The following is a 25,671-nucleotide window of genomic DNA, read 5'->3' on the forward strand; positions in this document are numbered from 1 at the left end:
AAACATACCATTATCCTTATGTTTCACAGGCAAAAAGTAAGATGAATCTGGCCCAAGAACAAAGCTGGAGTTAGAGAGCCAGCCCCTGGCCCTCCAGGCAAGAAACAATGCCTTAGTCACTAGATAGAACAACCTTCTGTATAACTGCTTGTCACCTTAAATCCCAAGCAATCCCCTCTTTCTTTTGGTGGTCTTCAGCAAAGTCATATTAAAAGGAAAGATCCTCACGGTCCATACAACAGGCTTCCTTTCTCACATCATTGGGTAATCTCAGTCACACTGTGTGTCAGGACCACATGCAGGCAAAAGACCGCTGAATTTGTATATCTAGACTGCACTCCTCTCATCAGAGCACCAAGTAAATACTTAACACTCTTGAGTATCTCAATGCACAGAACTTCATCTCCTTAATTATGCCCCTCTCCGTTGCGAGAACCCAGCTCCTTCGTTGATCCTTCTAGGAAACACATATCCAGAAAGTTGGTGTCACCTTGACATTTCTTCCTTCCCTTCTGTGCCTATATCCAGGCCAATACCACGTCCCTCCACTTTCCTCTCCTGCATGGCTCTACATTCTGGCCACATCTCTCCTTCCCTACCACAACCAAAAAGCAGCAAGCTGCAGTGGTCCCTTATTTAAAATGGACTCCTCCCTGATCTTCTCCCCTTCAATCCCTCCCCTCTAAAGCTGGTAGAAATCAAAAACATAATTCTGATCACATCTGCCTGCCCCATCCCCGCTAAAACACTTTAGTGGCAACCCATTACTCTTATGGTAAAGTCAAAATTCTCACAATGTAGGCCCTGGCCCCTACTTGCAATACCATCTCACAAAGCTCATGGACATTTCTGGAGCTCCAGCATAACACACCTACCTTCAGTTCGTTTTCATCAGCCACAAGGTCCTAGAATATTCCCTTCTTCTCTACTGAAATTTCTAGAAGCCTTCATCTTTCAGCTAGATGCTTAAGACGCTGTCATCAGAGGCAAAACCCTGCCCCCATTATACCTTACCTGACTCCGGTTCAGCATTGTTATGGTTTTGCATTTTATTTTGTGTGACTTGAGTCAGAGTCTCATTCTGTAGACCAGACTGGCCTTGAACTTGGTGTGATCATCCTCTTTTTGCCTTCCAAAACTATGTGTATGCCAGCAAACCAGGCTTGGTTTTGTTTTCTGTGCTCGGCTTGACTATCTCCTCCACTAGATTTGTAGCCTTTGCCCACGCCAGTCTCCCCTGTGTAGTCCATGATCCCCCAGCATGGAGAAGCCAGTGCATGTCCCATGCAGACCATCAGCGTAGCAATACACTCTGATGATGAAGAGAACTGTAAGATGGAGTCCGGCACAAAGACGACTTTGAAAAATCACTTCTGTTTGATTCTCCTATAAAAACCTAGAAGGAAAACTTAAGAAGGAACAGCCTGCTCCCCACCCCAACTTATTGTTATTAAACCCAGGCGAGTCGGTGATGACCTCTTGATCCCTTCACTTGTTAAATACCAACACATTTATCATCTTTATTATAACCCAGGTAGAAAAGATCACTTTCTAGATTTACACATATACACAGGAAGGAACACCACCAAACACACTGGTGAGAGCTAGATGGCTTCATTCCACGGATGACAGCAGAAAATCTCACTTTGGTTGTTGACCCTTTGTGTGGGTCAGTGTTAGGGACTGAACCCAAGACCTGATAAACGCTAAGCAATTAATATGGCTCTGCCATGACACTACCTCCCCAGTCTTTCACACTAGTTGGGAGAGACGTGTGCAAGCAGACCAGTCCACCATTACTGAAAAGGGAGAGGCAGGGCCATGGGAGTGATTTCTACAGCAGCCCGCCTCTGAGGAAGAATTAGGAAGTCTATGAATATAGAATAAACACTGTCACTGGAGACATATTGATTCTTTTTTCCTACTAATGGCTCAGATGGTGGAACCACCAAACAATGACTAAAATATGAGTCAGATGCTTTCAAATCAAATCATTTCACTGAAGAAGGAAGACAGGCAAGCAGAGAGCAGGTCATTAGAGGCTCTAACCAATACCTGCTAAATCTGAAATCCATTCTCCTTAATGACTGCCTCTTCCCATCCAAGTCATTTTGACATTAGTGAGCTGGGGACATTCAATCTTTACTGCTTGTGACACCCAGTGACCATCCATGCTCTATGGAAAAGGCAGCTCCTGCTTGGAATGACACATTCTTTCCCAATTCTGAGTCACCTTTCTTCTCTCTTCCAGGCACCATCCAGCATGCCTTCAGCAAAGGGTTTGGGAAATGCTGAAGCTGCCCTCTGTGGTGGTTTAACAATAAATCGCCCTCCCCGTAAGAGAGTGGAAGTATTAGGAGATCTGGCTTTGCTGGAATAGGTGTGGCCTTGTTGGAGGAAGTGTGTCACTGTGGGGGTGGGTTTTAAGGTTCCTATGCTCAAGCGTACCCAGTGAGACAGATCACTTTCTGTTGCCTGTGCACGATATAGGATTCTCGGTTACCTCTTCAGTACCATGTCTGCCTGCATGTCACCATGCCCCACCGTGATGATAATGGACTGAACCTCTGAACTGTAAGCCACCCCAATTAAATGTTTTCCTTTATAAGAGTTGCTGTGGGGGCTGGAGAGATGGCTCAGAGGTTAAGAGCATTGCCTGCTCTTCCAAAGGTCCTGAGTTCAATTCCCAGCAACCACATGGTGGCTCTCAACCATCTGTAATGGGGTCTGGTGCCCTCTCCTGGCCTTCAGGCATACACACAGACAAAATATTGTATACATAATAAATAAATAAATATTTTTTTTAAAAAAAAAAGAGTTGCTGTGGTCATGGTGTCTCTTCACAGTAATAGAAACTCTAGGACATCCTCAAAGTTGAGTTTCATGAGATTTGGGAAAACTCAACTTTCATTTAAGAATAAAATTAGCTACTGTGAGGATGAAGTTTAGGGAAATGTTTTTTTAAAAAAAAAAAAAAAGTTGCGTCTTTAGAGGAGCAGAAGTGCATAAAGCTCCAAGGAGGTGAGAATGTGCTGTACACAGCAGCACATGCCAGAGCCCCTTCCCACAGCAGGCATGTGACCAATTCCCACACCATCTTTCTCCGCACCTCCTTCAAAATTTGTAATTTTTTCTTTAAATGTTCGTCCTTATTTTATTTCGTACTTATATTCTTTTTCAAAAACTAGTTTGAGGACAATTTTTGCATATGTATATATATATATGTGTGGTAGATGTCTATGTGGTGTCTGTGTTCACATGTGTGTAAACACACGTGTGTGAACACATTCAGTGTATGTCATGAGTGTGGAAGCCCCAGGTCAACACCATGTGTCCTCAGTCTGTGTCTACGTCATATATTGTGGTAGAGTCTCTCACTGAACCTGGAGCATTAGCTGTCACTGATCTAGGTGGGCCACCACAAATGCCTGGATTCTATGTTCTAGGGATCTGAACCCTAACCCTGCAAAGGCTTTGCCCATTGAGCCATACTTCTTGCCTCAAAGATGACTACTTTGAAATGATCTAAAACCTCTCGCCACACTTCTTGGCACAGAACCAAATTACTACACAAAAGGCCCCACATGCACTGCTGTGTGTCAAGTGCCGGTTTATATCCCATCAGACCCCCCCTTCTGACAATTATCATTCAAGCATCAGAAGAGACAGAGCATACCTGCTTCTCCTTCTACAAGGAAGTCATATCTTGATAAACTCTCTACAAGTTGGAAGTCTCACACACTGGAAATGCATTTACTACCTCTGACCTACACATGATCATAGCCTAGCATCAGGACAAGAGGGACTGCCTAGGAGCCTCAGCATCCCCTTTCCAGTATGAGGGCAAGAGTATCATAACATAGTGTACACTGTTGGCATGTGACAGGACCAAAAGTCAAAGTTCAAAGAGAGGAGCCTACCGAATGCCCATTGCTTTGACAGCTAACATTCCAGTTTCAGTGAGTGAGAGACCCTGCCTCAATGTAGAAAATGGAGAGAGACTGAAGAAGACACATGACTTTGACCGTCTCAATGTCTTCCATACTCACAACATACATTCCATATGCACCCCCACATGTGTGCCCATGCACATGTAAATACAAATGCATACATCACACACATACATACATACGCACACAGGCAAAACATTATCTTCACAAGCATTTTGGAAAAGAATATAAGTATATAGTGGGGAAATCATAAATCAAACCATCGTAGGTCAAGAATTGTCTGCAGAATGTCCAGCACCTAATGGCACTGTAGGTCTCCCCCAACATGCAGGATGAAGACAGGGCAGCAGCTCCCACCCACTAAGTTCAGCACAACACACACTGCTCTTGCTCCTGAATCTATCAGTTTACTTAGAAGTAATAGTAACACATCTTTTTTTAAAACTGATTTATTGTGGCAAAACATGCCTAACATTTACCATTTCAATCATTTTTAAAACAATTGAAAGTGTACACTTCAGTGGTTCATTAGGATGGTTATCACTATCACGCATTTCCATAGATTTTGTTTCATTTTCCCAACCTGAAACTCCACATGCCTTAAGTAACTTCCTAATTCCCCCTGAAAGGGGTGTCAGGTTTACCAGGATCTATTTCAAGAGGGCTCCTGACGACCACCTACTTTATGTCTTGTTGAATTTGACAGTCCCAATGTATGCACAGTTATACAATACATATGCATTATAATATATATTATATATGTGTTATATATAAAAATATACTAGTATGCATATGTACACATTCACTTGTTAAGAGGTATTTGGGTTGTTTTCAGGGCAACACATTCTTAATATACTCCTGCAATTTAAGACTTTAGATAAGTTAAATGGTAGAAGGTATAGAAAGTCTATAGGGGACTCAAACATGACACTCTCAAGAACTTGTATCTCAAGAACTTGTAACTTGTCTGGAAAGAAGAGAAAGTGGAAGGAACCAGCATTCACTAACAGATTACCATTGCAATGTGCTTTACCCAATTACCTCATGTACCGGCTGGCCACAGAAACTCTGAAAGACAGATACTGCGACAGTCACTTTGCAGCAGTGGTTCTCGGCCTTCCTAACGCTGCAACACTTTAATACACCTCCTCATGGTGTAGTGACCTCCAACTAGAAAACTATTTTCCTTCCTACTTCGTGACTATAAATTTACTGCTGTTATGAATCATAATGTAAATATATGACATGCAGGATAGCTGATACGTGACCCCTATGAAAGGGTCAGTCAACCCCCAGGGGGTCACAAGCCACAGGCTGAGAACCACTGATTTACAGCAAGAAAAGCAAAATGCCAATCACTTGAGTCACCGTCCTGCAGCAGGGAGGGTGGGATTCAAACCCACATCTTAGATTCAGAAGCCTGAGTTCCTCCCACTACACATGTGTCCCCGGGATTCAAGGGGAATGGCAAATCCTGGGGGAGGAGTCAGGAAGGCAGCAGCAGCAGCAGAGAGCAATGCAGGCAAATGGAAAAGGCCAGGCCTGCAGATCAGAAGGCCTTAGAGGCGGAGGAGAGGAAACCACAGGAACGGAGCACAGGACGGGGATCAGCAGAGGCACACTTGGGCGCTGGGGGATTGTGGAGATGATTCTGGAAGAATGGGAAGGGACAAGTGAGTCACAATGCAGTGTCTGCTCAAGGAGTCTGAGCTCCACAGTGTAGAAAATGCTGAGACACTGAGATGAGACAGTCAGAGCTGATTCAGGGAGACCCCACGGCGATAATATGAAACACAGATGAAGATGGAATGGGAGAGTTTAGCCGTAGGAAAAGCCAATCAGAGAGAAGACATAATCAGAATAGAAAAGGAGGGGTGGAGGCACAGGGACAACTAGGGGGTGGGGGAGACAACAGACTTGGTGGCTGAAACACTCTGATTTAGGTGAGCATACATCCCCCCGGCTTTCCTGAGGCATGTTCTTCTTGTAGAATTACTAATCATACCTTTTGCTCTCAGAAAGAGCAGAGTTTGGGCAAGAACCTCTGTGATCACGCTGATTATGAGCAACAAGAAAGCAGAGACAAAGGGAACTGTCACCAAGATGTGGCACCTGGGTCAGTCAGGAAGACAGTGCCCTTTACAATGCAGAGGGAGATCAGATCCCGAGTCTGCTGCCTAGGTGAGGATTTACTTCAGGGAGAGGAGCACCTTGCCTGTGGATCTGCGTTGTATCACATGAAGGAAGGCCTCGTTGACCTAAAAGGAATCCAAAACAGAATGCAGTCAGACTTACACATATTTCAGCGAATATCCGTCGGACGGCCAATTATTAAAATATTACTATTGAAATAATATCAGAGTATTAAACTGCATCTCTGTATTGAACTGTATTGAACTTTATACAATTATGCAACACTAAGTCACCACGAATGCAAAGGAATACGATAATATTTAAGAATAACTGATCCACAGAACTCCTCCCCATCTAAGCCTATGGTTTTCAGTGTTATCAGATACATAAGTGCCAGCAGGCAGAAAGTTTCACTGGCAAGTCCTTATTCTACTGGAAGAATTTTGTACCAGCTTTTGAAAGAATGATACCCCTGGAAGAAGAATCAATACATTTCTAAAAATGTTGTCGTTTTATTAAAAGTAGCCAGTTCCTCTATAACTAAAATTATGACTTATCACAAATCCTATTTTCAGAAATACAAGGTTACAAGGCAAATTATAAGCAGTCATAATAATGAAAGCAATGTGATACTGGCAGGAAACAGATGGATGGAATGGAATAAAGGGCCCCAAAACAGAACCACACTGAATCAACTGGTCTTTGACAGGAGTAAATCAGCTCAATGGAGCAAACAGAATGCTTTCAACAGATAGTCCTAGAGAAGCTGGAGACACACATTTAGAAACCTAAAGTGATATAGGCATTCACTCAAGCCAGTTCATAAATTTAAATGTAAAATGCAAACTATAAAACGTCCAGGAGACAACACCGGAAAGAATCTAGTTCACTTTGGATTTCACAGTGGATTTTTGGATTCAGCACCAAAAGCATCATCCATGAGGGAATTATTAATAAATAAACTTCATTAAAATTAAGAATGCTGAGGCTGGCAAGATGACCCCACAGGTAAGGGTCCTTATGCAAGCCTGGTGACCTGGGTTTGATCCCCAGGACCCACATAAAAGTAGAAGGAGAGAATTGACTCCACAAAGTTGTCCTCTGACCTCCACATGTGCACTGTGATACAGGCACCCACACACTTAAAAATAATAACTTTTCAGTTAAAGTATGTGGGACCACTGAGAGAGTTCAGTCAATAAAGCATGTGAACCTGAGTTAGACTCCCTGAACCCACATAAAGAGTTTCATGTGTTCCTGTGACCCCAACTAGGGAGGCAGTGACAAGAAGATCCAGCACTCACTGGCAATCAGTCTAGCCACATCAGTGAGCTCCATGTTCGATGAGAGACTCTGTCTCAAAAGCCAAGGTAGAGAGTGACACAAGAAGTCACCTGGCATCCACTTCTTACCTCCACACGCATGCACCTACATATATACATGCACATAAACACAAAAAAAAGAAAATTGAAAAGGTAAGGCATACAAAGCCTTGTAGAAAATCATTGCAAAACACATACCTAACAAAGGGGATAGATAGATACATGGATAGATAAATAGACAGACATTAGAAAGAGAAAGAATGCTTAATGCTCAGTAATAAGGAAACACCCAAATAAAAAATGAACTAAAGGTCTGAACAGACATCTTACCAAAGAAGCACCCAGGTATTGAATAAGCACATAAGAAGACACTCAGTAGACAGAGTAAAACAGTGGATACCCACTAGACACCTATGAGGACGGCTAAGAGCCATGGCACTAGTACCAACAGTGGTGAGAAAGCAGAGCAGTGGGATCTCTCACTCGCTTTGGTGAGCACACAAGATGACAGAGACAGTGGAAGGCAGTGTGACAGTTCCCCACCAGTCTAAACATGCACTTGCTCTACAACCTAGCAACCACATTCCTGAGTCTTCACTCACATAAACCGGAAGCTATGTCAAAATGAAAACACATACATGAACGTTCATAACAACCTCATCCACAGCTGGGAAAACCTAAGAGCAAGTGCCCTTCAATAGGCGATTGAATAAGCAAACTGGTACATTCATGCAATGAAGTATCATTCAGTGGTAAAAAGAAAAGAAAATGAACTAAGTTGGGTGTGGTGGTGCATAACGTTAATCTCAGCACTTGGGAGACAGAGGCAGGGGAATTTCCGAGTTCAAGGTCAGCCTGATCTATGGAATGAGTTCCAACAACCAGGGCTACATAGCGAGATAAAACAAAAACAATAACAACAACCAAAAAAAAAAAAACTGTCTCAAAAAAAAGAAAAAAAAAGGGGGGGGCTGGAGAGATGGCTCAGCGGTTAAGAGCATTGCCTGCTCTTCCAAAGGTCCTGAGTTCAATTCCCGGCAACCACATGGTGGCTCACAACCATCTGGATTGAGGTCTGGTGCCCTCTTCTGGCCTGCAGACATACACACAGACAGAATATTGTATACACAATAAATAAATAAATACCCAGCACTTGGGAGGCAGAGGCAGGCGGATCTCTGTGAGTTCGAGACCACCCTGGTCTACAAGAGCTAGTTCCAGGACAGGCTCCAAAACCACAGAGAAACCCTGTCTTGAAAAATCAAAAAAAAAAAAAAAAAAAAAAGAAAAGAAAAAAAAAGAAAATAGAAGAAAATGAACTAGCAAGCCACAGAAAGTCATGGAGGAGCATCAAGTGAACACTGCTAATGAAAGAACAGCCAGAAGATGAAGCCAACCACATGGCATTCTGAAAAGGCCAACAGAAACACCAGAAAGAGCAGTGACTACCAAAGATACGGCGTAAGGGGATGAGTATGAAGATGTGGAGCCTGGAAGACGGTTTAGGGAAGACATTCTGTGGGCTATGTAATGGTGCTTACATAATAGCAAAGCTCACAGAGCTGTACCACACAGAGGGAGACTTGATGCGCACTCTCCACCATGATTAACACTCTTCATGTGCAGGCGTCAGCTCGCCGGTTGTAACAAGCACGCCATGCCAGTGCAAGGTGCTGAGTAATGCAGGCACTTCTGACTGTGGAAGAGGGAGCATGAGAACTCTATGCTTCCTCTCCAATTTTTCCATATACCTAAACCTACTTTAAAAATAGTCTATGAAAAATGATGAGTACAAAGAATAAAATTAAAAAGCAAAGAGTGGAATGAACAAAACAGTCACAATTTGCAGACAGTTATATTCAAATGAACTAAAGCAACAAAAATAAGCAAGGGCATCCAAGAAGGGAAATAAAAAAGAACTTATAAAAACTGCTGACTGGTCAGGTAGTGGTGACGCACGCCTTTAAACCCAGCACTCGGGAGGCAGAGAGGCAGGAGATCTCTGTGAGTTTGAGGCCAGCCTGGTCCACAAAGCGAATTCCAGGACAGCCAGGGTTACAAAGAAACCCTGTCTCAAAAAAATCAAAAACAAAAACAAACCTATTGACTGTCTCTACATTGAAAATATCAATGAGTAAATGTAGCATAAGTAAAATATTGTTCTCAAAAGTAACAAAATTAGTAATATTTGTGAAAAACATAAAGAATATCTCATAAGATCTTATGGAAAATACTTTAAGCTCTACTAAAATACAAGAAAGATCTAAGCAAATGGCTATTCAGTCCTACTTACAGATAAGACAGCAAATATGAAAAGGAAGAACAGAGGTGTAAAGTTACCCTTCTATACATTAAAACATACTTCAGAGCTACACACACAGGAGCTGTATGATGCTAGCACATGAGCAAATATTTGAACCACGAAAGGAGAAAACAGAGAGCAGATCTATGCATCCTGAAACCTGAAGAAGGATGAAAGTAGCATCCCGAATCATGGAAGAAGACTGAAAAAGCTGAAAAAACTTGCTTGCTACAAAGAAAAAGATAAAAATTAGTTAGCTGAGACATACACAATGCAAAGGTAACATAAGACTATAAATATGCAGGACACTCTCACAGGCTCAACACTGTGTCTACAGTCACATACTCACAGGCTCAACACTGTGTCTACAGTCACATACCCACAGGCTCAACACTGTGTCTACAGTCCCATACTCACAGACTCAACACTGTGTCTACAGTCACATACTCACAGGCTCAATACTGTGTCTACAGTCACATACTCACAGGCTCAATACTGTGTCTACAGTCACATACTCACAGACTCAACACTGTGTCTACAGTCACATACTCACAGGCTCAACACTGTGTCTACAGTCACATACTCACAGGCTCAACACTGTGTCTACAGTCCCATACTCACAGGCTCAACACTGTGTCTACAGTCACATACTCACAGGCTCAACACTGTGTCTACAGGCACATACTCACAGGCTCAACACTGTGTCTACAGTCACATACTCACAGACTCAATACTGTGTCTACAGTCACATACTCACAGGCTCAACACTGTGTCTACAGTCCCAACTGTTCTGGAGGCTACAGCAGGGAGATGGCATGAGCACAACTGTTCAGGGCTAGCCTGGGCAACACTGCAAGCCCCTATCTCAATGGTTCTCAACCTTCCTAATGCTGTAACCTTTAATATTGTTCCTCACACGTGGTAATGCCCAACCATAAAATTATTCCATTGCTACTTCATAACTGTAATTTTGCTACTGCTATGAATTGTAATGTAAATCCCTGACATGCAGGATATTTGATATGGGGCCCCTGGGAGATGGGTTGCGACCAGAGATTGAGAATTGCTGCCCTATCTCAACAACTGAAACCTATAAAATTAATAAACAAGAAAACCATTTTAACCCTGGGATAATGAAGGACTCTGAAATAACCACTACCACAAAACAAAATATTGATGTTGGAGAAGCTTAGATGTTAGCGATAGACTGGGAGACTTTTGCAATCTAACTGCTCAAAGATTAGTTCAAGAACTACAACTATCTGCAGTCTTGAAACCTGCTTGCATGTTTACAGAAGCCTAACCTAATCGTAAAAGATCCCCCAGTGTGGTGGTTTGCATGGAAAATACTAGCAAATACTGGAATTCCCGGTCCCCATCTGGTGTCAATACTTGGGAAAGTTATGGAACCTTTTGAGATGGTGCCTTGCTGGAGAGGGGGCTCGCCCAGCTTGCAGCTCACTCTCTGGTTTTTGTTGGCTGTTAAAGATGTGCTCTCTTAGCTTCCTGTTCCAGCCATCAGCTACCATGCCCCTCCCCATCAACATGGATGCTCCCACAGGAACCATAAGCTAAAATAAACTCTCTCTGCCATAAGTCCCTTTTGGTTGTGGTGTTTTAGCCCAGCAACACAAAAGTAACTGATACACTAGATGTCTTGCAACACATCAAAGTTGAGAAGCACAGATCACACAAAGAACTGTACACAGTGTGGGGGGTGGGGCAAATAGAAAACTCAAAAGAGACTAAATACAATTCAAACAACTAGAATAACTCCTAAATACAAAAAGAAAGTGGGGTTTTGCGTATGTGTTTGTGAAGTGTTTCTTCTACGGGGAGGGAGCACAGAGTTGAGGACTGAGTGACCTTCACTGTATAAAATACACCACTGAGCTACATCCCTAGCCCAGCCAGCTGGTAAATATATACAGAAAGATGCTTAAATTCATTAAAGTCAGGAAAATCCCATTAAAATATAAGATACCTCTTTCTGCCTTATTATTTGGTTAAATACCAGAAAGATGGACACTGTCACATAGCAACAAAACGACAAGTAAACAAGAGCTCTCACACATTGCTGGTAGCGACAAAAACCTGGTTGGGCCTTTCTCCAGAGTGACTGGCAATCAGAATGAGTATGTGTATTGCCACAACCCAACAGTCCTGCTCCTAGCAAAACTTAAGAGCTTAGACCTATGAGACTGTTTATTATGGTAACACTTCAGTGTCATGAAATCAACCCCGAGGTTTATCATGAGCGTATTTGCAAACCATGGTGGGTGCATGCCACGTACCACTGCCCGGTTCTGGGAGGCAATGGAGTAAGCACAGAAACAGCAGCACCTGGTCTTCAGACAGCATAGTGCCTGAAGGTGAGAAGCAGGCCCAGATCAGAAGCACACCACCAGTTATGCAATTTAAATTTAACGTAAAATACTGGGATGTCAAATAAAGAAATGCATGTAATTAATTTTAAAAAAACACACAAATATGTTCGTGCGTTTCACAAGGAAATACAAACCCATAGAAATGCATCAAACATGCTGCAGAGATGTGCTTGGAAGGAAGAAAAGAGTGAGGATGGACAGTGGGGGTGACAGCCAATGGCATAAAAAAAGGCAAACATTTATAAGTATACGAACACAGCAGCAAAAGGCTGGCCTTGCATAGCCCATGTATTTGTTAACACATGTTTTGAGAAGAGATTGCTGGTTAACCAACCCTTTCCATTTGAGATTGTCCCAAAGAAAGCACACACAAAATAAAGAGCTTAGAAATAAGCAGAGAAGCCGGCTGGTGGTGGCGCACGCCTTTAATCCCAGCACTCGGGAGGCAGAGGCAGGTGGATCTCTGTGAGTTCGAGGCCAGCCTGGTCTACAAGAGCTAGTTCCAGGACAGGAACCAAAAGCTACAGAGAAACCCTGTCTCGAAAAATCCAAAAAAAAAAAAAAAAAAAAAGAAAGAAAGAAAGAAAGAAAAGAAAGAAAGAAATAAGCAGAGAAATCAATCAATCATGACACTCTCTGTGCAGCATGAAATCTATTTTCAAAAAACATCTGCATTGCGGGGCTCTGCGCCTGAGGAGACCTTTCCACAGTGCAAACAGACTCACTGGGAGGACGTGGATGATGCCTAAGACAGATGTTAGGAACACTCATGCCCGCCGCTGTCGTCAGCTGACTCACCGCTGCTCGGCTCTCCCTGTCTGATAGGAGCTGTTCATTCCCCAAGGTTTGTCCCAGCCTCACAACAGGAAATCGCTGAGAAAATAAGTATTGTTTGAGAGTGGTGCTTCATCTCCCAGCCTGCTAGTGATGAAGACTCCTCTGCAAATGAATGCCAACGTGAAAAGGAAGCTATGACTGCCAGTGCTCAGTCTTGTTTTTAACCAGTTTCACTTTAACCATTTTGCATATAAACTTTTTGTAAAAATGAATCCCATATTTACCTGGCTTGCTAAAGAATTAAGACTATGTGGAAAGCTTAATCCCATTTATCTGACTGTATTTCAGATGTCCCATCAGCTTTCCAGGCCCAGTTGCCACTTCTGTTATCATTGTAGTTGCTTCTAAAAGCAACTCAACCTTGTCTGCTTGTTCCCAGTGGTGTCCATTTAGGACTGGGAAATAGAGAAAAAATAGAGCCTGGGGCCCAAAGTTAAGTGAAGGCAATAAAGTTCTGAGTGAAAGCCTGCGAGGCAAAATGCAAAGCTTCCAACGCATCCTTTGAGAGCTGCTAACAGGGGTCTGAGGACACTGCCCTGCATCCTACACGCTGTTACAGACAGGGAGCCACAACGCACTGGAGCAGAGACACAAGCTGTACCCAGCACACTGGTTTTCTGCCTTGAGGGGGCTGAAGCCGTAATTAAATGCGTCTGGTGAGACACGCAACCTGGAATTTGAGGAAGGGAAAGATAATACTTTTGTTTTAAGGTGAAGGTTCTGCTTTTGGAATTTGTAATTAGCTCATCAAGTAGGAATAATCAGAGTACTTACAGTCCCCAAATACATCGTGCTGATTCATGCCTCCCATTAGAGCTTGGCTCTTCCCTATCAGCACTCTCCCCAGGCTTCCCAACTGAAGAATCAACTCAAGGGCAGGACTAAGTCCCACATTTTTATGGACTGTCATACAGAATGTTCTCAGTGAATGACGAATGAAACAGGTCCATGAATAAATGAGTGAATGTACCTGAGACTGAGTGGGCTTTTTTATTAAAAGGTGAAAGGCTTTGGTTAATGGCACTGCTGAATTACATTCGTCTGTCCTTATTCTGATACAGAATGCTCTGAACCCTCTTTTTAAAGTCAGTCAATGATGGAGGGACAGCTCAGTGAAAGGGTGCTTTTCCTAGCATGTGAGAAGTCCCAGGTTCAAGTCCCACAGTATCACACACACACACACACACACAAGTCAATCATTCCATTTCCTCAGAAAAGAGACACAAAGATGCAGACAGAATAAAAACTCATGAAAAGATACTCAAAATCTCTGCTCATTGGGGGAATATAAGTTATACTCATAAGAAGATAACTTTATACATCTACTAAAGTGGCTAAAATTAAACAACTGATAATATTAAGTGCCAACAGATACAAAACCACTCCAACTCTCAGGCATTATTGGTAGGGAATGCAAAATGGTTCAGTCACTCTGAAAAACAATTGACAGTTGGCTTAAAAGTTAAATACAGTTTTAGAAGCTAGGTATAAGCAAAATCCCAAAATGTTAAATCAGACAGCCTAACTTCCAACCCACATATCTACCATGGTTTCTGGTCCAGAATGCCCTGCTCATAGGAAGCCTATTTGCCATGGGTAGTCATAGGAATGGCATAAGGTGGTGCTGTCTTCAAACCTCATGGGATTCGGAGGCTGAGTCAGAACTGTTTCTGAGTGACGGAGACAAAGTGAAGAGCTTCTGGGGTTACCAAGCCTGCCCTTTTCTTATGGGCATCAACAGCTTCTCCTTGTAAAACTTTGCATAGGTTTCCTTTAAACAAACCATTTAGAAGCAACTGAAATCAAGTTCTGGCCCTCATAATAAAATTATTTAGGTACTATAGGAGATGAGGGGAAATATTAAAGCCAATTAAGTATCACTATAATTTTTAACATTAAATGTACATTTAGCATATATCCTAGAAATCTTTATCCTAAAATAAAGTCATATTTCTACACAAAAAAGCACATGGATAGTAGTCAAACCAGAAAACAATCACATGCCTTTAATAGGCAACTGGATAAACAAGCTATGCTAGATCCATTATCCATCCAGCGAAACTCCACCCAGCCTCGTTATAATAAAGTTTCCATTTAAAAAGAGAAAACAATACCACTTCACAATAAAAGGGAATAAACTACTGATGCACTCAGCAGCCTGTATTAACATCTGAAGACATATGAAAAGTTAAAGCATCCAAATTCCTGGGGCTGGAGAGATGGCTCAGCGGTTAAGAGCACTGGCTGCTCTTCCAGATGGTGTGGGTTCAATGCCCAGCACCCACACATGGCACCCCACAACCATCTGTAACTCTAATCACAGGGGATCCGACACCTTCTTCTAGCCTCTGTGGGCACCAGGCATGCAGATGATACACAGACATACATGCAGTTAAAACACCCATGCACATAAAACAAAAAAATTTAAAAGTAAAAGTAAATACATAAATCAACAAAAAAGCACCAAAATCAAAATGCTATGAACTATATAAATCCATTTATATGGTATTCTGGAAAAACCCAAATTATAGGGAGAAAAAACAGATTAATGATTGCTAGGAGCTATGGGATAGAAAAGGAAGATAAATTAAAAGGGGCATAAGGAAACTTTCTAAGATGATGGAAATAGGTATATCTTGATTTTTTTTTGGGTTGATTATATACTGTATTTGTTCATCAAACTCAGAGAGCTGTCTGGGTACAGTGACATGCACCTATAATCCCAGCTGCTAGGGAGACTGTGGCAGGAATGTCTCTTCAACTTAAGAGTTCAACGTTACACTGGCTGAGAAGTTATTGGCATTTTATTGCTGTTGGGAGAGGAAAGTCATTTTCTTCAGTGGAGTGGCACGGGGTATATTGTCTGCACTAAAAGGTAAGCCCCACTTTCAAGACAAGTCAGTCAGCTGACTTACTGATAGACTAGACTTAATGGGTTTTAGAGGATCAGGGGGTAGAGAATATGAATGATACGATGTTGGGTGGGTGAGAAGGTGGGGGAAGATCTGGGAGGAGCTGGAAAGGGGGATGAATATAATCAAAGTATAACTATGAAATTCTCAAAGAATAAATAAGAACATTATTAAGAAAAAAGAAAATGTTCCTTTCTGTGGCACCTTCTAGGCAGTTAACTGTGTCAAGATGAAGCTAAACATCTCTTTCCCAGCTGTCAGAAACTCACTGAAATGGACAATGAACACAAACTTCCTACTTTCTATGAGAAGCAGGGCCACAGAAGCAGCTGCTGGTGCTCTAGGTGAAGAGTGGAAGGCAGGTTATGTGTCCAAATCCATGATGGGAATGGCAGACAAGGTTTTCCCGGAAGGCAAGGTGTCTTGACCCATGACTGGTGAGTAAGGGGCATCAGAGTGTGCCTGCTGATGAGCAAGGGGCATTCTTGTAACAGACCAAAGAGAACTGGAGAGGGGAAGCACAAGTCTGCTTAGGGGCACATTGTGGATGCCAAGCTGAGTGTTCTCAACTTGGTTATTGTAAAAAGGGGAGAGAAGGGTATTCCTGGACTGACAGAAGACACTACTGTGTCTCGGGGGTTAGGGCCAAAAAGAGCTAGCAGAATGCAAAAGCTTTTCAGTCTCTCTATGTCTACCAATATGTTGTCGGAAAGCCCTGAAACAAAGAAGGTGAGAAGCCCGGAACCAAAACCCCCAAGATTCAGCATCCTGTTACTCCACGTATCCTGCAACACAAGTGCTCTGAGAAACAACATGCTAAGAAAAACGAGGAGGAGGCTACAGAATGTGCTAAACTTTTAGCCAAGCGAATGAAAGAAGCCAAAGAAAAATTCCAGGAACAGATTGCCAAGAGACGTAGGCTGTCCTTGCTGAGAGTTTCTATAATCTGAGTCCAGACAAAAATAAGTCTTTAAGGGTAACAAATGAACAAACCTTGAAGCACACATACACACACACACACACTAGTGTTTTCATTGAGGGTTGCAATTCCAGGGCAACAAGGGTAAGAGAGACTGAGTCAAAGGAGAATGGAAACAGCATGGTGGTGTGTTACAGATCCTCAACTGGTTGTCGCTTCCAAGGTACACAGAGCGCCTGCTCATACGGGACCTCTCTGGAGAAGCCATGTGTGTAAAACAGTCAGTGGGACGAAAATAAAGCAATTTACCTCCTGTCTTCCCTTCCTCAAAGCTTGGCCAACACAGTACCCTATCACTGCATCATCCAGCCCTCATCCTGTTCCTAGGAAGAGAGGCTCCTGTGAATCCATTAGCTCAAGCCTCTGCTCCACGGCTGCAGCTCCAGCCTGAGGAGCCCAGGGAAGCCTTGGCACTAAGACCCGCCTCACACTGGGGAAAAGGAGATTGTCAGTGGAGTAAGGAGAAGCATCCTGGGATAGCCATCTAAGCTGCGGGACTGCAGACCCACTGGAAGAGCATCTCCAGAGAAACGTGACAAAAAGCAAGTGGCCAGGGTCTGGGTGGGGTGGAGGGTGTTACAGGTGAGAATAGCGGATCTGAGATTCTCCACAGACTGGGTCTGGACCATGGAATCATTACTATAGTGTTTAAAATTTTGTTTATAAGACTATTCCACCTGTTCAGAGGAACCTTGAAGCAAACTATTTCTAAACATTAATTCTAATTAATTCAAGTGTTCCCACTCCCTGGACTCTATTCCCAAAGACCAGTTCCACAGCCCGGGCCCTTCCAGCTCATCACCCACCCCTTGCCAGGCCTTATCTCCAACCCCAGCGGACTTCCTTCTGCTGCCCAGATGAAGACCACACCAATCAGAAGAACAGAGATGCCCTGCTGCACCAAAGATCAAGCTAGCTGGCAGAGGATCAGCCCCTAACTTGGACAGAGACTCCCTAGTAGATCAGAGGTCATGATAGCCAGAAATCTAGGCCACAAAGACCAGAAGATCAAAGAGGAAACAGAATCCAAGTAACAAAACACCATCCACCAAAGACAAACTCAGAATTCAGCACCTACACCTACACTCATCCAGAACCCCAATGCCTAAACACCAGAGGAGGAATACAATCAACAACAGCCAGGACAATATGGCAACACCAGAGCCCAGTTATCCTATGACAACAAACCTGAATATTCCAAGGCAGCTGAAACACAAGAAAACAACCTTACAAACAGCTTTATGAAAATTATAGAGATCCTTAAGAGGAAATGGGGGGGAAATCCCTTAAAGAAATCAAGGAGTCAAAAAAAATTGCAGAAAATCAACAAATTCCTTAAAGAATGACAAGAAAGCCAAGAAAAAAAATCAAACAGGTGAAGGAAACTTGAAATAGAAGCAATAAAGAAAACACAATCTACTAAGCAATGGTGATGCATACCTCTAATCCCAGCACTTGGGAAGGAAGGAAGGAAGGAAGGAAGGAAGGAAGGAAGGAAGGAAGGAAGGAAGGAAGGAAGGAAGGAAGGAAGGAAGGGGAGAAGAAAGGAAGGAAGGAAGGAAGGAAGAAAGAAAGAAAGAAAGAAAGAAAGAGAGAGAGAGAGAGAGAGAGACAGACAGACAGAAAGAAAGAAAGAAAGAAAGAAAGAAAGAAAGAAAGAAAGAAAGAAAGAAAGAAAGAAAGAAAGGAGAAAGAAAAACACAAACTGAGGGAATTCTGAAAATTTGGGTAAGTGAACAGGAACTATAGATGCAAGTATCACCAACAGAATAAAAGAGATGGAAAAGAGAATCTCAGGCATTAAAGATATGATACAAGAAATAGATTCATCAAAGAAAATGTTAAATCTAAAAAACTGACACAAAACATCTAGGAAATCTGGGACATTATAAAAAAGACCAAACCTAAGGGGGGTGGGGAGGAATAGAAGGAGAGGAATCCCATCTCAAAAACCCAGAAAATATATTTTACAAATTCATAGAAGAAATTTTTCCTAACTCAAAGAAGGACATGCCAATAAAAGTACAAGAAGCTTACAGAACAGCAAATAGATTGAATCAGAAAAGAAAGTCCCCACACTAATAATAACCAAAACACTAAACATGCAGAACAAAGAAAGAATATTAAAAGCTGCAAGAGAAAAAGGCTGCTGGAGAGATGGCTCAGAGGTTAATAGCATTGCCTGCTCTTCCAAAGGTCCTGAGTTCAGTTCCCAGCAACCAAATGGTGGCTCACAACCATCTGTAATGAGGTATGGTGCCCTCTTCTGGCCTGCAGGCATACATGCAGACAGAATATTGTATATATAATAAATAAATAAATAAATATTTTTAAAAAAAGACACAAGGTAGCCGGGCGGTGGTGGCACACACCTTTAATCCAAGCATTCAGGAGACAAAGGCAGGCGGATCTTTGTGAGTTCAAAGGCCAGCCTTGTCTACAAGAGATAGTTCCAGGACAGGCTCCAAAGCTACAGAGAAACCCTGTCTCAAAAAAACAAAATAAATAAATAAATATATTTTTTTAAAGACACAAGCTAACAGAACAGTTAAAAGAAAAACGAAAACAGCCTTTAATCCCAGCACTTGGGAGGCAGAGGCAGGCGGATCTCTGTGAGTTCGAGACCAGCCTGGTCTACAAGAGCTAGTTTCAGGACAGGCTCCAAAACCACAGAAAATCCCTGTCACGAAAAAAAAAAAAACCCAAAAACAAAAACAGTATCCATCCTTCTGCAGCATACAAGAAACACACCTTAATATCAAAAACAGACATTATCTTAGAGTAAAAAGATCAGGAAAAGATTTTCCAAGCAAATGGTCCTAAGAAGCAAACTTCAAAATTAATCAAATGGGATGGAGAAAGACACTTCATACTCATTAAAGGAAAAAAATCCTCCAAGATGACACTCAATTCTTAACATCTATGCTCCAAACCAAGGGCACCCACATTTGTAAAAAAAAAAAAAAAAAAAAAAAAAATTACTAAAGCTTAAGTCATACATCAAACCTCATACATTAATTGTGGGAGACTTCAAATCCCACTCTCACCAATGGCCAGGCATCCAGACAAAAACTAAACAGAGAAGTAATGGAGCTAACAGACATTATGAATCAAATGAACCTAACAGATAGCTACAGAACACTTCACTCAAACACAAAAAAATAGACCTTCTTCTCAGAACCTCATGGAACTTTCTCCAAAACTGACCACATACTCAGTCACAAAACAAATTAAAGAAAACTGAAATTCTATTTATTTGGTGACCTCGTCTGACCTTTAGATAAGGAAAAATTTCAGACCTGTGAGATTTGAGTGCTCTGTTAGGTCAGGATGCATATGCAGCCAGCTTCATCAGACTGCATACCTTTGCAGTGCTATTCTCTAGACAGATCATGGGCGGATATGTAATCCACCCCTCACAGCACAAATAACAATATACAGTAAACAGTTATGTTCCACTTTAATCAAAACCTGTTCTAATCCTGCCCTCTGAGAGATCAATGCAAAAGTTATCCTTCATGGAAAGCTCAACTATGTATTTTGTAAGAATGCTATCGTGGGCATTCAAAAGTTACTAAATTCATTGTGTTTTTTCATGTGTATTGTCTGAATTAATTCTCACAACCAGAGCCAGGTGGTGGTGGCGCACGCCTTTAATCCCAGCACTCGGGAGGCAGAGGCAGGCGGATCTCTGTGAGTTCGAGACCAGCCTGGTCTACAAGAGCTAGTTCCAGGACAGGCTCCAAAACCACAGAGAAACCCTGTCTCGAAAAACCAAAAAAAAAAAATTCTCACAACCAGTGTAGCACATAGAATATATTACTGCCCCATTGTAAATGATGACAGAGAAAAAATGTGTACAGTTTACTCATAGCCAGCATCTGAACTCCAGGGTCCTGTCATCAGTAAGCCACCCAATAGATGCGCGACCTACAATAGCTTGATTCTGTAGCTAGACAGGCTCAAATAGCACGCAGCCCCTGCCGTCACGGGATCTGTGCTCTGTGGCAAAGATGGGTATTGAACAAGTAATCACAAGTAAGTGAAAAAAGCAGAGCCCCTGCAGTTCAGGTTTAAGTCCACTAACAGGACAATAGTTCAAAGCTTATTGTCATATTAATATAAACCACCATGGTCAGCTCTGCAAAAACACCCATCATTCAGACACTGCATAGATTTTATGAGTTCAGTGATCATTTTCTTTCTTTTTTCTTTTTTTTAAGCATTTTTATTTATCATGTATATAGGGTTCTGCCTACATGTATTCCTGCAGGTCAGAAAAGGGTACCAGTTCTCATTACAGATGGTTGTGTGCTACCATTTGGTTGCTGGGAACCAAATGAAAGGGCAGTCAGTGCTCTTAACTGCTGAGCCATCTCTCCAGCCCTAGTGATTATTTCCGAATCCCAACAGGTTTTGACAAATAATGTTTAAATCAAAAATAAAGTTCAATAAAATCAATTATATATTCACTTACCCTCAGAACAAAATCGTTGTTGCCTAAGTAAGTACTGATCATTTTAATTACAAGATAGTTCTTTCATGTAGATATTTCTATGAGAGATGAATAAGCCTCACACCATGGAATACAGCATCTTTGGCTGTGGTAGCCAGAACCACAGCACTTGGGAAGATGAAGCAGGCAGATTTCTCTGAGTTTGAAGTCAGCCTGGTATACATGTGCATTCCGGGCCAGCCAGAGCTACACAATGAAAACTTATCTTAAAAAAAAAAAAAAAAGAATACAGCATTGCGAAGTCAATTCTTGGTTCATTTAGAGATAGTCTGACATGGTCATGAACAGAGATTTTGGTGTCTGACCAGCTATGCCTGCATGTTGGCTCTGACACAACACGTTATTGGGCAGCTTTCTTGGCTTCTAAGTCCAAGTTCTTCACCAGTAAAAGGTGACTAAACAATGGGCAGACCACAAAGAGTTTCTCTGAAGACTGAACAAATGAACGAATGAATGAATGAATGAATGCAAAGTGCTCAGCCTCTAGTATCTCTCTAAATTGTCTGCCAGGTTGTGGACACAGAAAGAGAAGAAATAGCAAATGCGTGGTGTGTGGATGGACTTGATGTCAGAGAGCCAGAATCAGAAGGCCACTAGAGAGTCCCTAAATCAGCAGAGGAGGCAGATCCAGGCACTCTCAGTAAAGGGCCCTTCCTGGGAGGCAGAAAGGCGAATGGAAGCTGACAGACAGTAATTAGAGCTAATTCATGTTTGGGAGGAAAGAACAGCAATGTGGACAATTAAAGTGGCTTTTCCCCACGCCTCAGCAACACTAAAAGCACGTCAGCGGAGGGAGGAGATGTCACCCACCACTTGCTTGCCCTCCCGCAGAGCGACTTCGGCTACCAACAGGTACAGCCTCCAGGTGATAGAAAGCCACAGCCGGAAAGGGGCCCAGAGGTTACCGAAACCGGTGGTTTTCGAGTCTTTAAACCACAAAAGTCTTTTCTTAAAAGGAAAATATGAATGAAAAAGAGAAAGCATGCAGTTCCTTCGGCTTCTGAAAAAAATGTGGTCCCGGAGGCCAGCAGCTGTGGTCTCCACTTCCCACCCACATCCCTACCACAACTCTTAAAGCATCATCAGAGAGCCACAGACAGTGACCTTCTCCTCGATTCTACCTTACAGACAGAAGGTCAGGAAGTAGGGGGCTCCTGTGTCTACACAGGAAGCGGGCTGAACTAGAACAGGATACAACCAGCTTTCAAACGGCCAGTCAGATCCTCTATCAACAGTTTGCCACTTTCTTGACCCACACGCCAAAAAGGATACGGACACAAACTGCTTCAAGAACCCAGATGGGAGGCTGGTAACCCCTGAAGTGGAGCACGGAGAGCCTAAACCCTGCTAATCCACACCTGAACAGGACAGGGCCTTCATCACTGACGAGAGCTACCAAACAAGGTTGTTCATTTTTTTTTTCTTTTAAACATTAAAACAAATTAAGGGAAAAACAAACAAATAAAAAAAACATCCTGAAAGAAAGGTAGGTACCACAGGAAATGCATAGCAGCCTCGCGTTCACAGCCCAGGCTGCGTGCAGTTCTGCTGGGGAGGAAGGTTAAGCCACATTAGTGAGACTGTGGGGGAATGAAAACAGGAAAAATATCCTAACAGGATTAACTGCAGTGACTAAGGCATTAATGAGAGTCTTCTGATGCCCAGCTGATTTATGTTCTAAGCGCAGTACCCAGCTCAGATCATCTGCTTAGACCTGGAGGCATCTATGTTTGAAAACCAAAGGTCGGGCCAAGTGCTTCCTCCTTGGGACTCTATGTTGCACAGTTCAAGGTTCAAATCAACACACGTAAATTATTTTCTAAAGTACCGCGACTTTCCTCCCTTTGAATCACCAGAGATAGACGAGCCCTCAAAGTTCAGCATAACCCTGCATCTACGTCGAAAGCCAGGAGACTGGCAGGAATCAGGTCACGCTGGAGCCTATGACACTCCACTGCTTCGTATGGACATCCCAGCACTCAGGACAGCATTTTCACCTTTTCAGTCCATAAAAGGAGGGTTTATGGTACTCAGAGAGAAGGCTGCCAGATTTGACATAGATTATGTCCCAGCCTTATCTGTCCCACGTTCCTTACATGCTGCCTCACCTTCTCCAGTTTGAACACAGCGCCGACGTGTGGGTGGATGAGCCCTTGCTGGCAGTACTGCAGGGCTGAGGACATGCTCTTGGAAAACAATGCAAAGTCCTGCTGTTGGTAGCGACCCCAGAATAGGCCTACGGCAGAGATATTCTTCAGGAGCAACAAGTTGGTGGGCAGAGAGGCGATTTTTCCTCCAGCGAATCCCAACACCACAATCCTGCCTTCCCACGCCAGGCTGAGGGAAGGAGGGAGGGGGAAGGTTATAAGCAGCAATGGCCAGACAGAGCTAGAAAGATGGCTCCGTCAATGGAATCCCTGTAGTACAATCATGAGAACCTAAGTTCTGATCCCCCGCATTCACATAGGAAGCCAGGCATGGGGGTGGACACCCATAATAACAGCACTGGGGGTCTCTGCGCAGCCAGACCAACTGAGATGGGAACCGCTGGGTTCAGTGGGAGACCCTGTCTCAAAATATCAGGTGGAAAGCCAGGCAGTGGTGGTACAAGTCTTTAATCCCAGTACTCAGGAGGCAAAGGCAGGCGAATCTCTGTGAGTTCGAGGTCAGCCTGGTCTATAGAGCTAGTTCCAGGACAGCCGGAGAGCCAGAGCTGCACAGAGAAACCCTGTCTAAAAAAAACAAAAACAAAAACAAGCATACATGGACAAGTACACCACCCCAACATGTACATATACACACATACACACACAAGAGCAATGGACATGCATACCCATCAAAGTGGCTACTATAAAAGAAAAGAATTAATAGCAAGGAAGTGGAAAAATTGAGATCCTCATGTCCTGTAGGTGGGATATATTTCAAAATGGGGGGGGGAGAGCACTACCATGAGAAACAGAATGAAGTTTCCTCAAAAATTTAAAAATACGTCTCCGGGAGGTGGTGGCGCACACCTTTAATCCCAGCACTCGGTAGGCAGAGGCAGGTGGATCTCTGTGAGTTCGAGGCCAGCCTGGTCTACAGAGCTAGTTCCAGGACAGGCTCCAAAGCTACAGGAGAAACCCTGTCTCAAAAAAAAAAAAATTAAAAATACATTCAGTAACTCTACTCTGGTGTATTTTAGAGAACATGAGAAGTCTCTGTGCACACCTATGTCTACAGAAGCGTCATTCCCAAATAGCCAAGAGATAGAAACAAGCCAAGCATCCTCCCCAGATGAAAGGATAAGGAGTGGCACACAAACAAACACACATGCTCACACATGGAATAGTACTCCACCTCTTCACGGAAGGAAATCCTGTCACATGCTGGGACAGTGTGCTTTAGAACCGAGGCTGGTTCTTGTGGAGCAGTCCTTCTGTACACTGTGAATATGTGTCACTCTGACTAATTTAATAAAAGCTGAACGGCCAATAGCTAGGCAGGATTTGGGGGCAGAGAATGCTGGGCAAAGAAAGATGGAGTTGCCAGTAAGAGCAAGAAGGAACAAGGCATGCAGGAGGCAGGTAAATGCCATGAGTCATATGGCAACATATAGATGAATAAAAACAGATTAATTTGGCTGGGCAGTAGTAGCACATGCCTTTAATCGCAGCATTGGGCAAGAGGCAGAGACAGGTGAATCTCTGTGAGTTCAAGGCCAACCTGGTCTACAGAGCTAGTTCCAGGACAGGTAGGACTGTTACACAGAGAAACCCTGTCTCAAACCCCCACCACCACCAAAAAAGGGTTAATTTAAGTTATAAGAGCTATAAGCCTAAATTATCACCCAAGCTTTCATAATTAATATAGATCTCCATGTCATGATTCGGGAGCTGCCAGGAGAGACAGAAAAAGTCCAATTGCAGTCTCTTCAACTATGGAAGGATATTGTGTATCAACAAATGTCTTTCCACAGGTTGTATTTCAAGGCAACTCGACTTGAAGATTTTGAACATAGGCAGCAGGAATAAGACAGATGATGGCATAAGCAGTCCGTGTAAACAAAGATATTTTAGGGCTCCTTAAGGCATGGTACTTCTTTAGAGGACTCTGAATAGTCTATAAAAACTGCCAACTTTTCTTTATCCCATTGTGAAAGGTGCCATAGAGCATACTAGACGTGAATCATAAAAACAATAACAACTTTGCATGAGCCTTTGATGGAAAAGATGTGCGTGGTTGTTTGGGTTTTGTCTGTTTGGTGGTTGTTGCTTTGCTTTGCTTCTTCAGAAAGGAAATGTAAGCTGTCCTTGAACACAGTTATCAAGGTGGAAGGCAGGAGAGGAGGAGG

General features: G+C 42.9%; 1 protein-coding gene across 3 annotated transcripts in view; it reads right to left on the bottom strand.

Moving 5' to 3' along the window:
- Nucleotides 1–4,393: 4,393 nt before the first annotated feature.
- Nucleotides 4,394–25,671, bottom strand: part of LOC130874466 (quinone oxidoreductase-like protein 2) — a 35,356-nt gene continuing 14,078 nt past the window's right edge. The window contains exons 9-11 of one of the 3 annotated variants that reach the window (XR_009057143.1): nucleotides 23,447–23,675; nucleotides 5,956–6,208; nucleotides 4,394–5,601 (exon numbers count right to left, since the gene is read on the bottom strand). Coding sequence is in view for 2 of the 3 variants with exons in the window: in XM_057769836.1 (XP_057625819.1) it covers nucleotides 6,140–6,208; nucleotides 23,447–23,675 (298 nt within the window). In the remaining variant the exon portion in view is untranslated. Of the gene's footprint in view, nucleotides 6,209–23,446; nucleotides 23,676–25,671 lie in introns of all 3 variants that reach the window. The other 2 variants (XM_057769836.1, XM_057769837.1) reach the window with 2 other exon arrangements.

The sequence above is a fragment of the Chionomys nivalis genome, chromosome 5, assembly GCF_950005125.1.
Source record: "Chionomys nivalis chromosome 5, mChiNiv1.1, whole genome shotgun sequence".
Lineage (NCBI taxonomy): Eukaryota > Metazoa > Chordata > Mammalia > Rodentia > Cricetidae > Chionomys > Chionomys nivalis.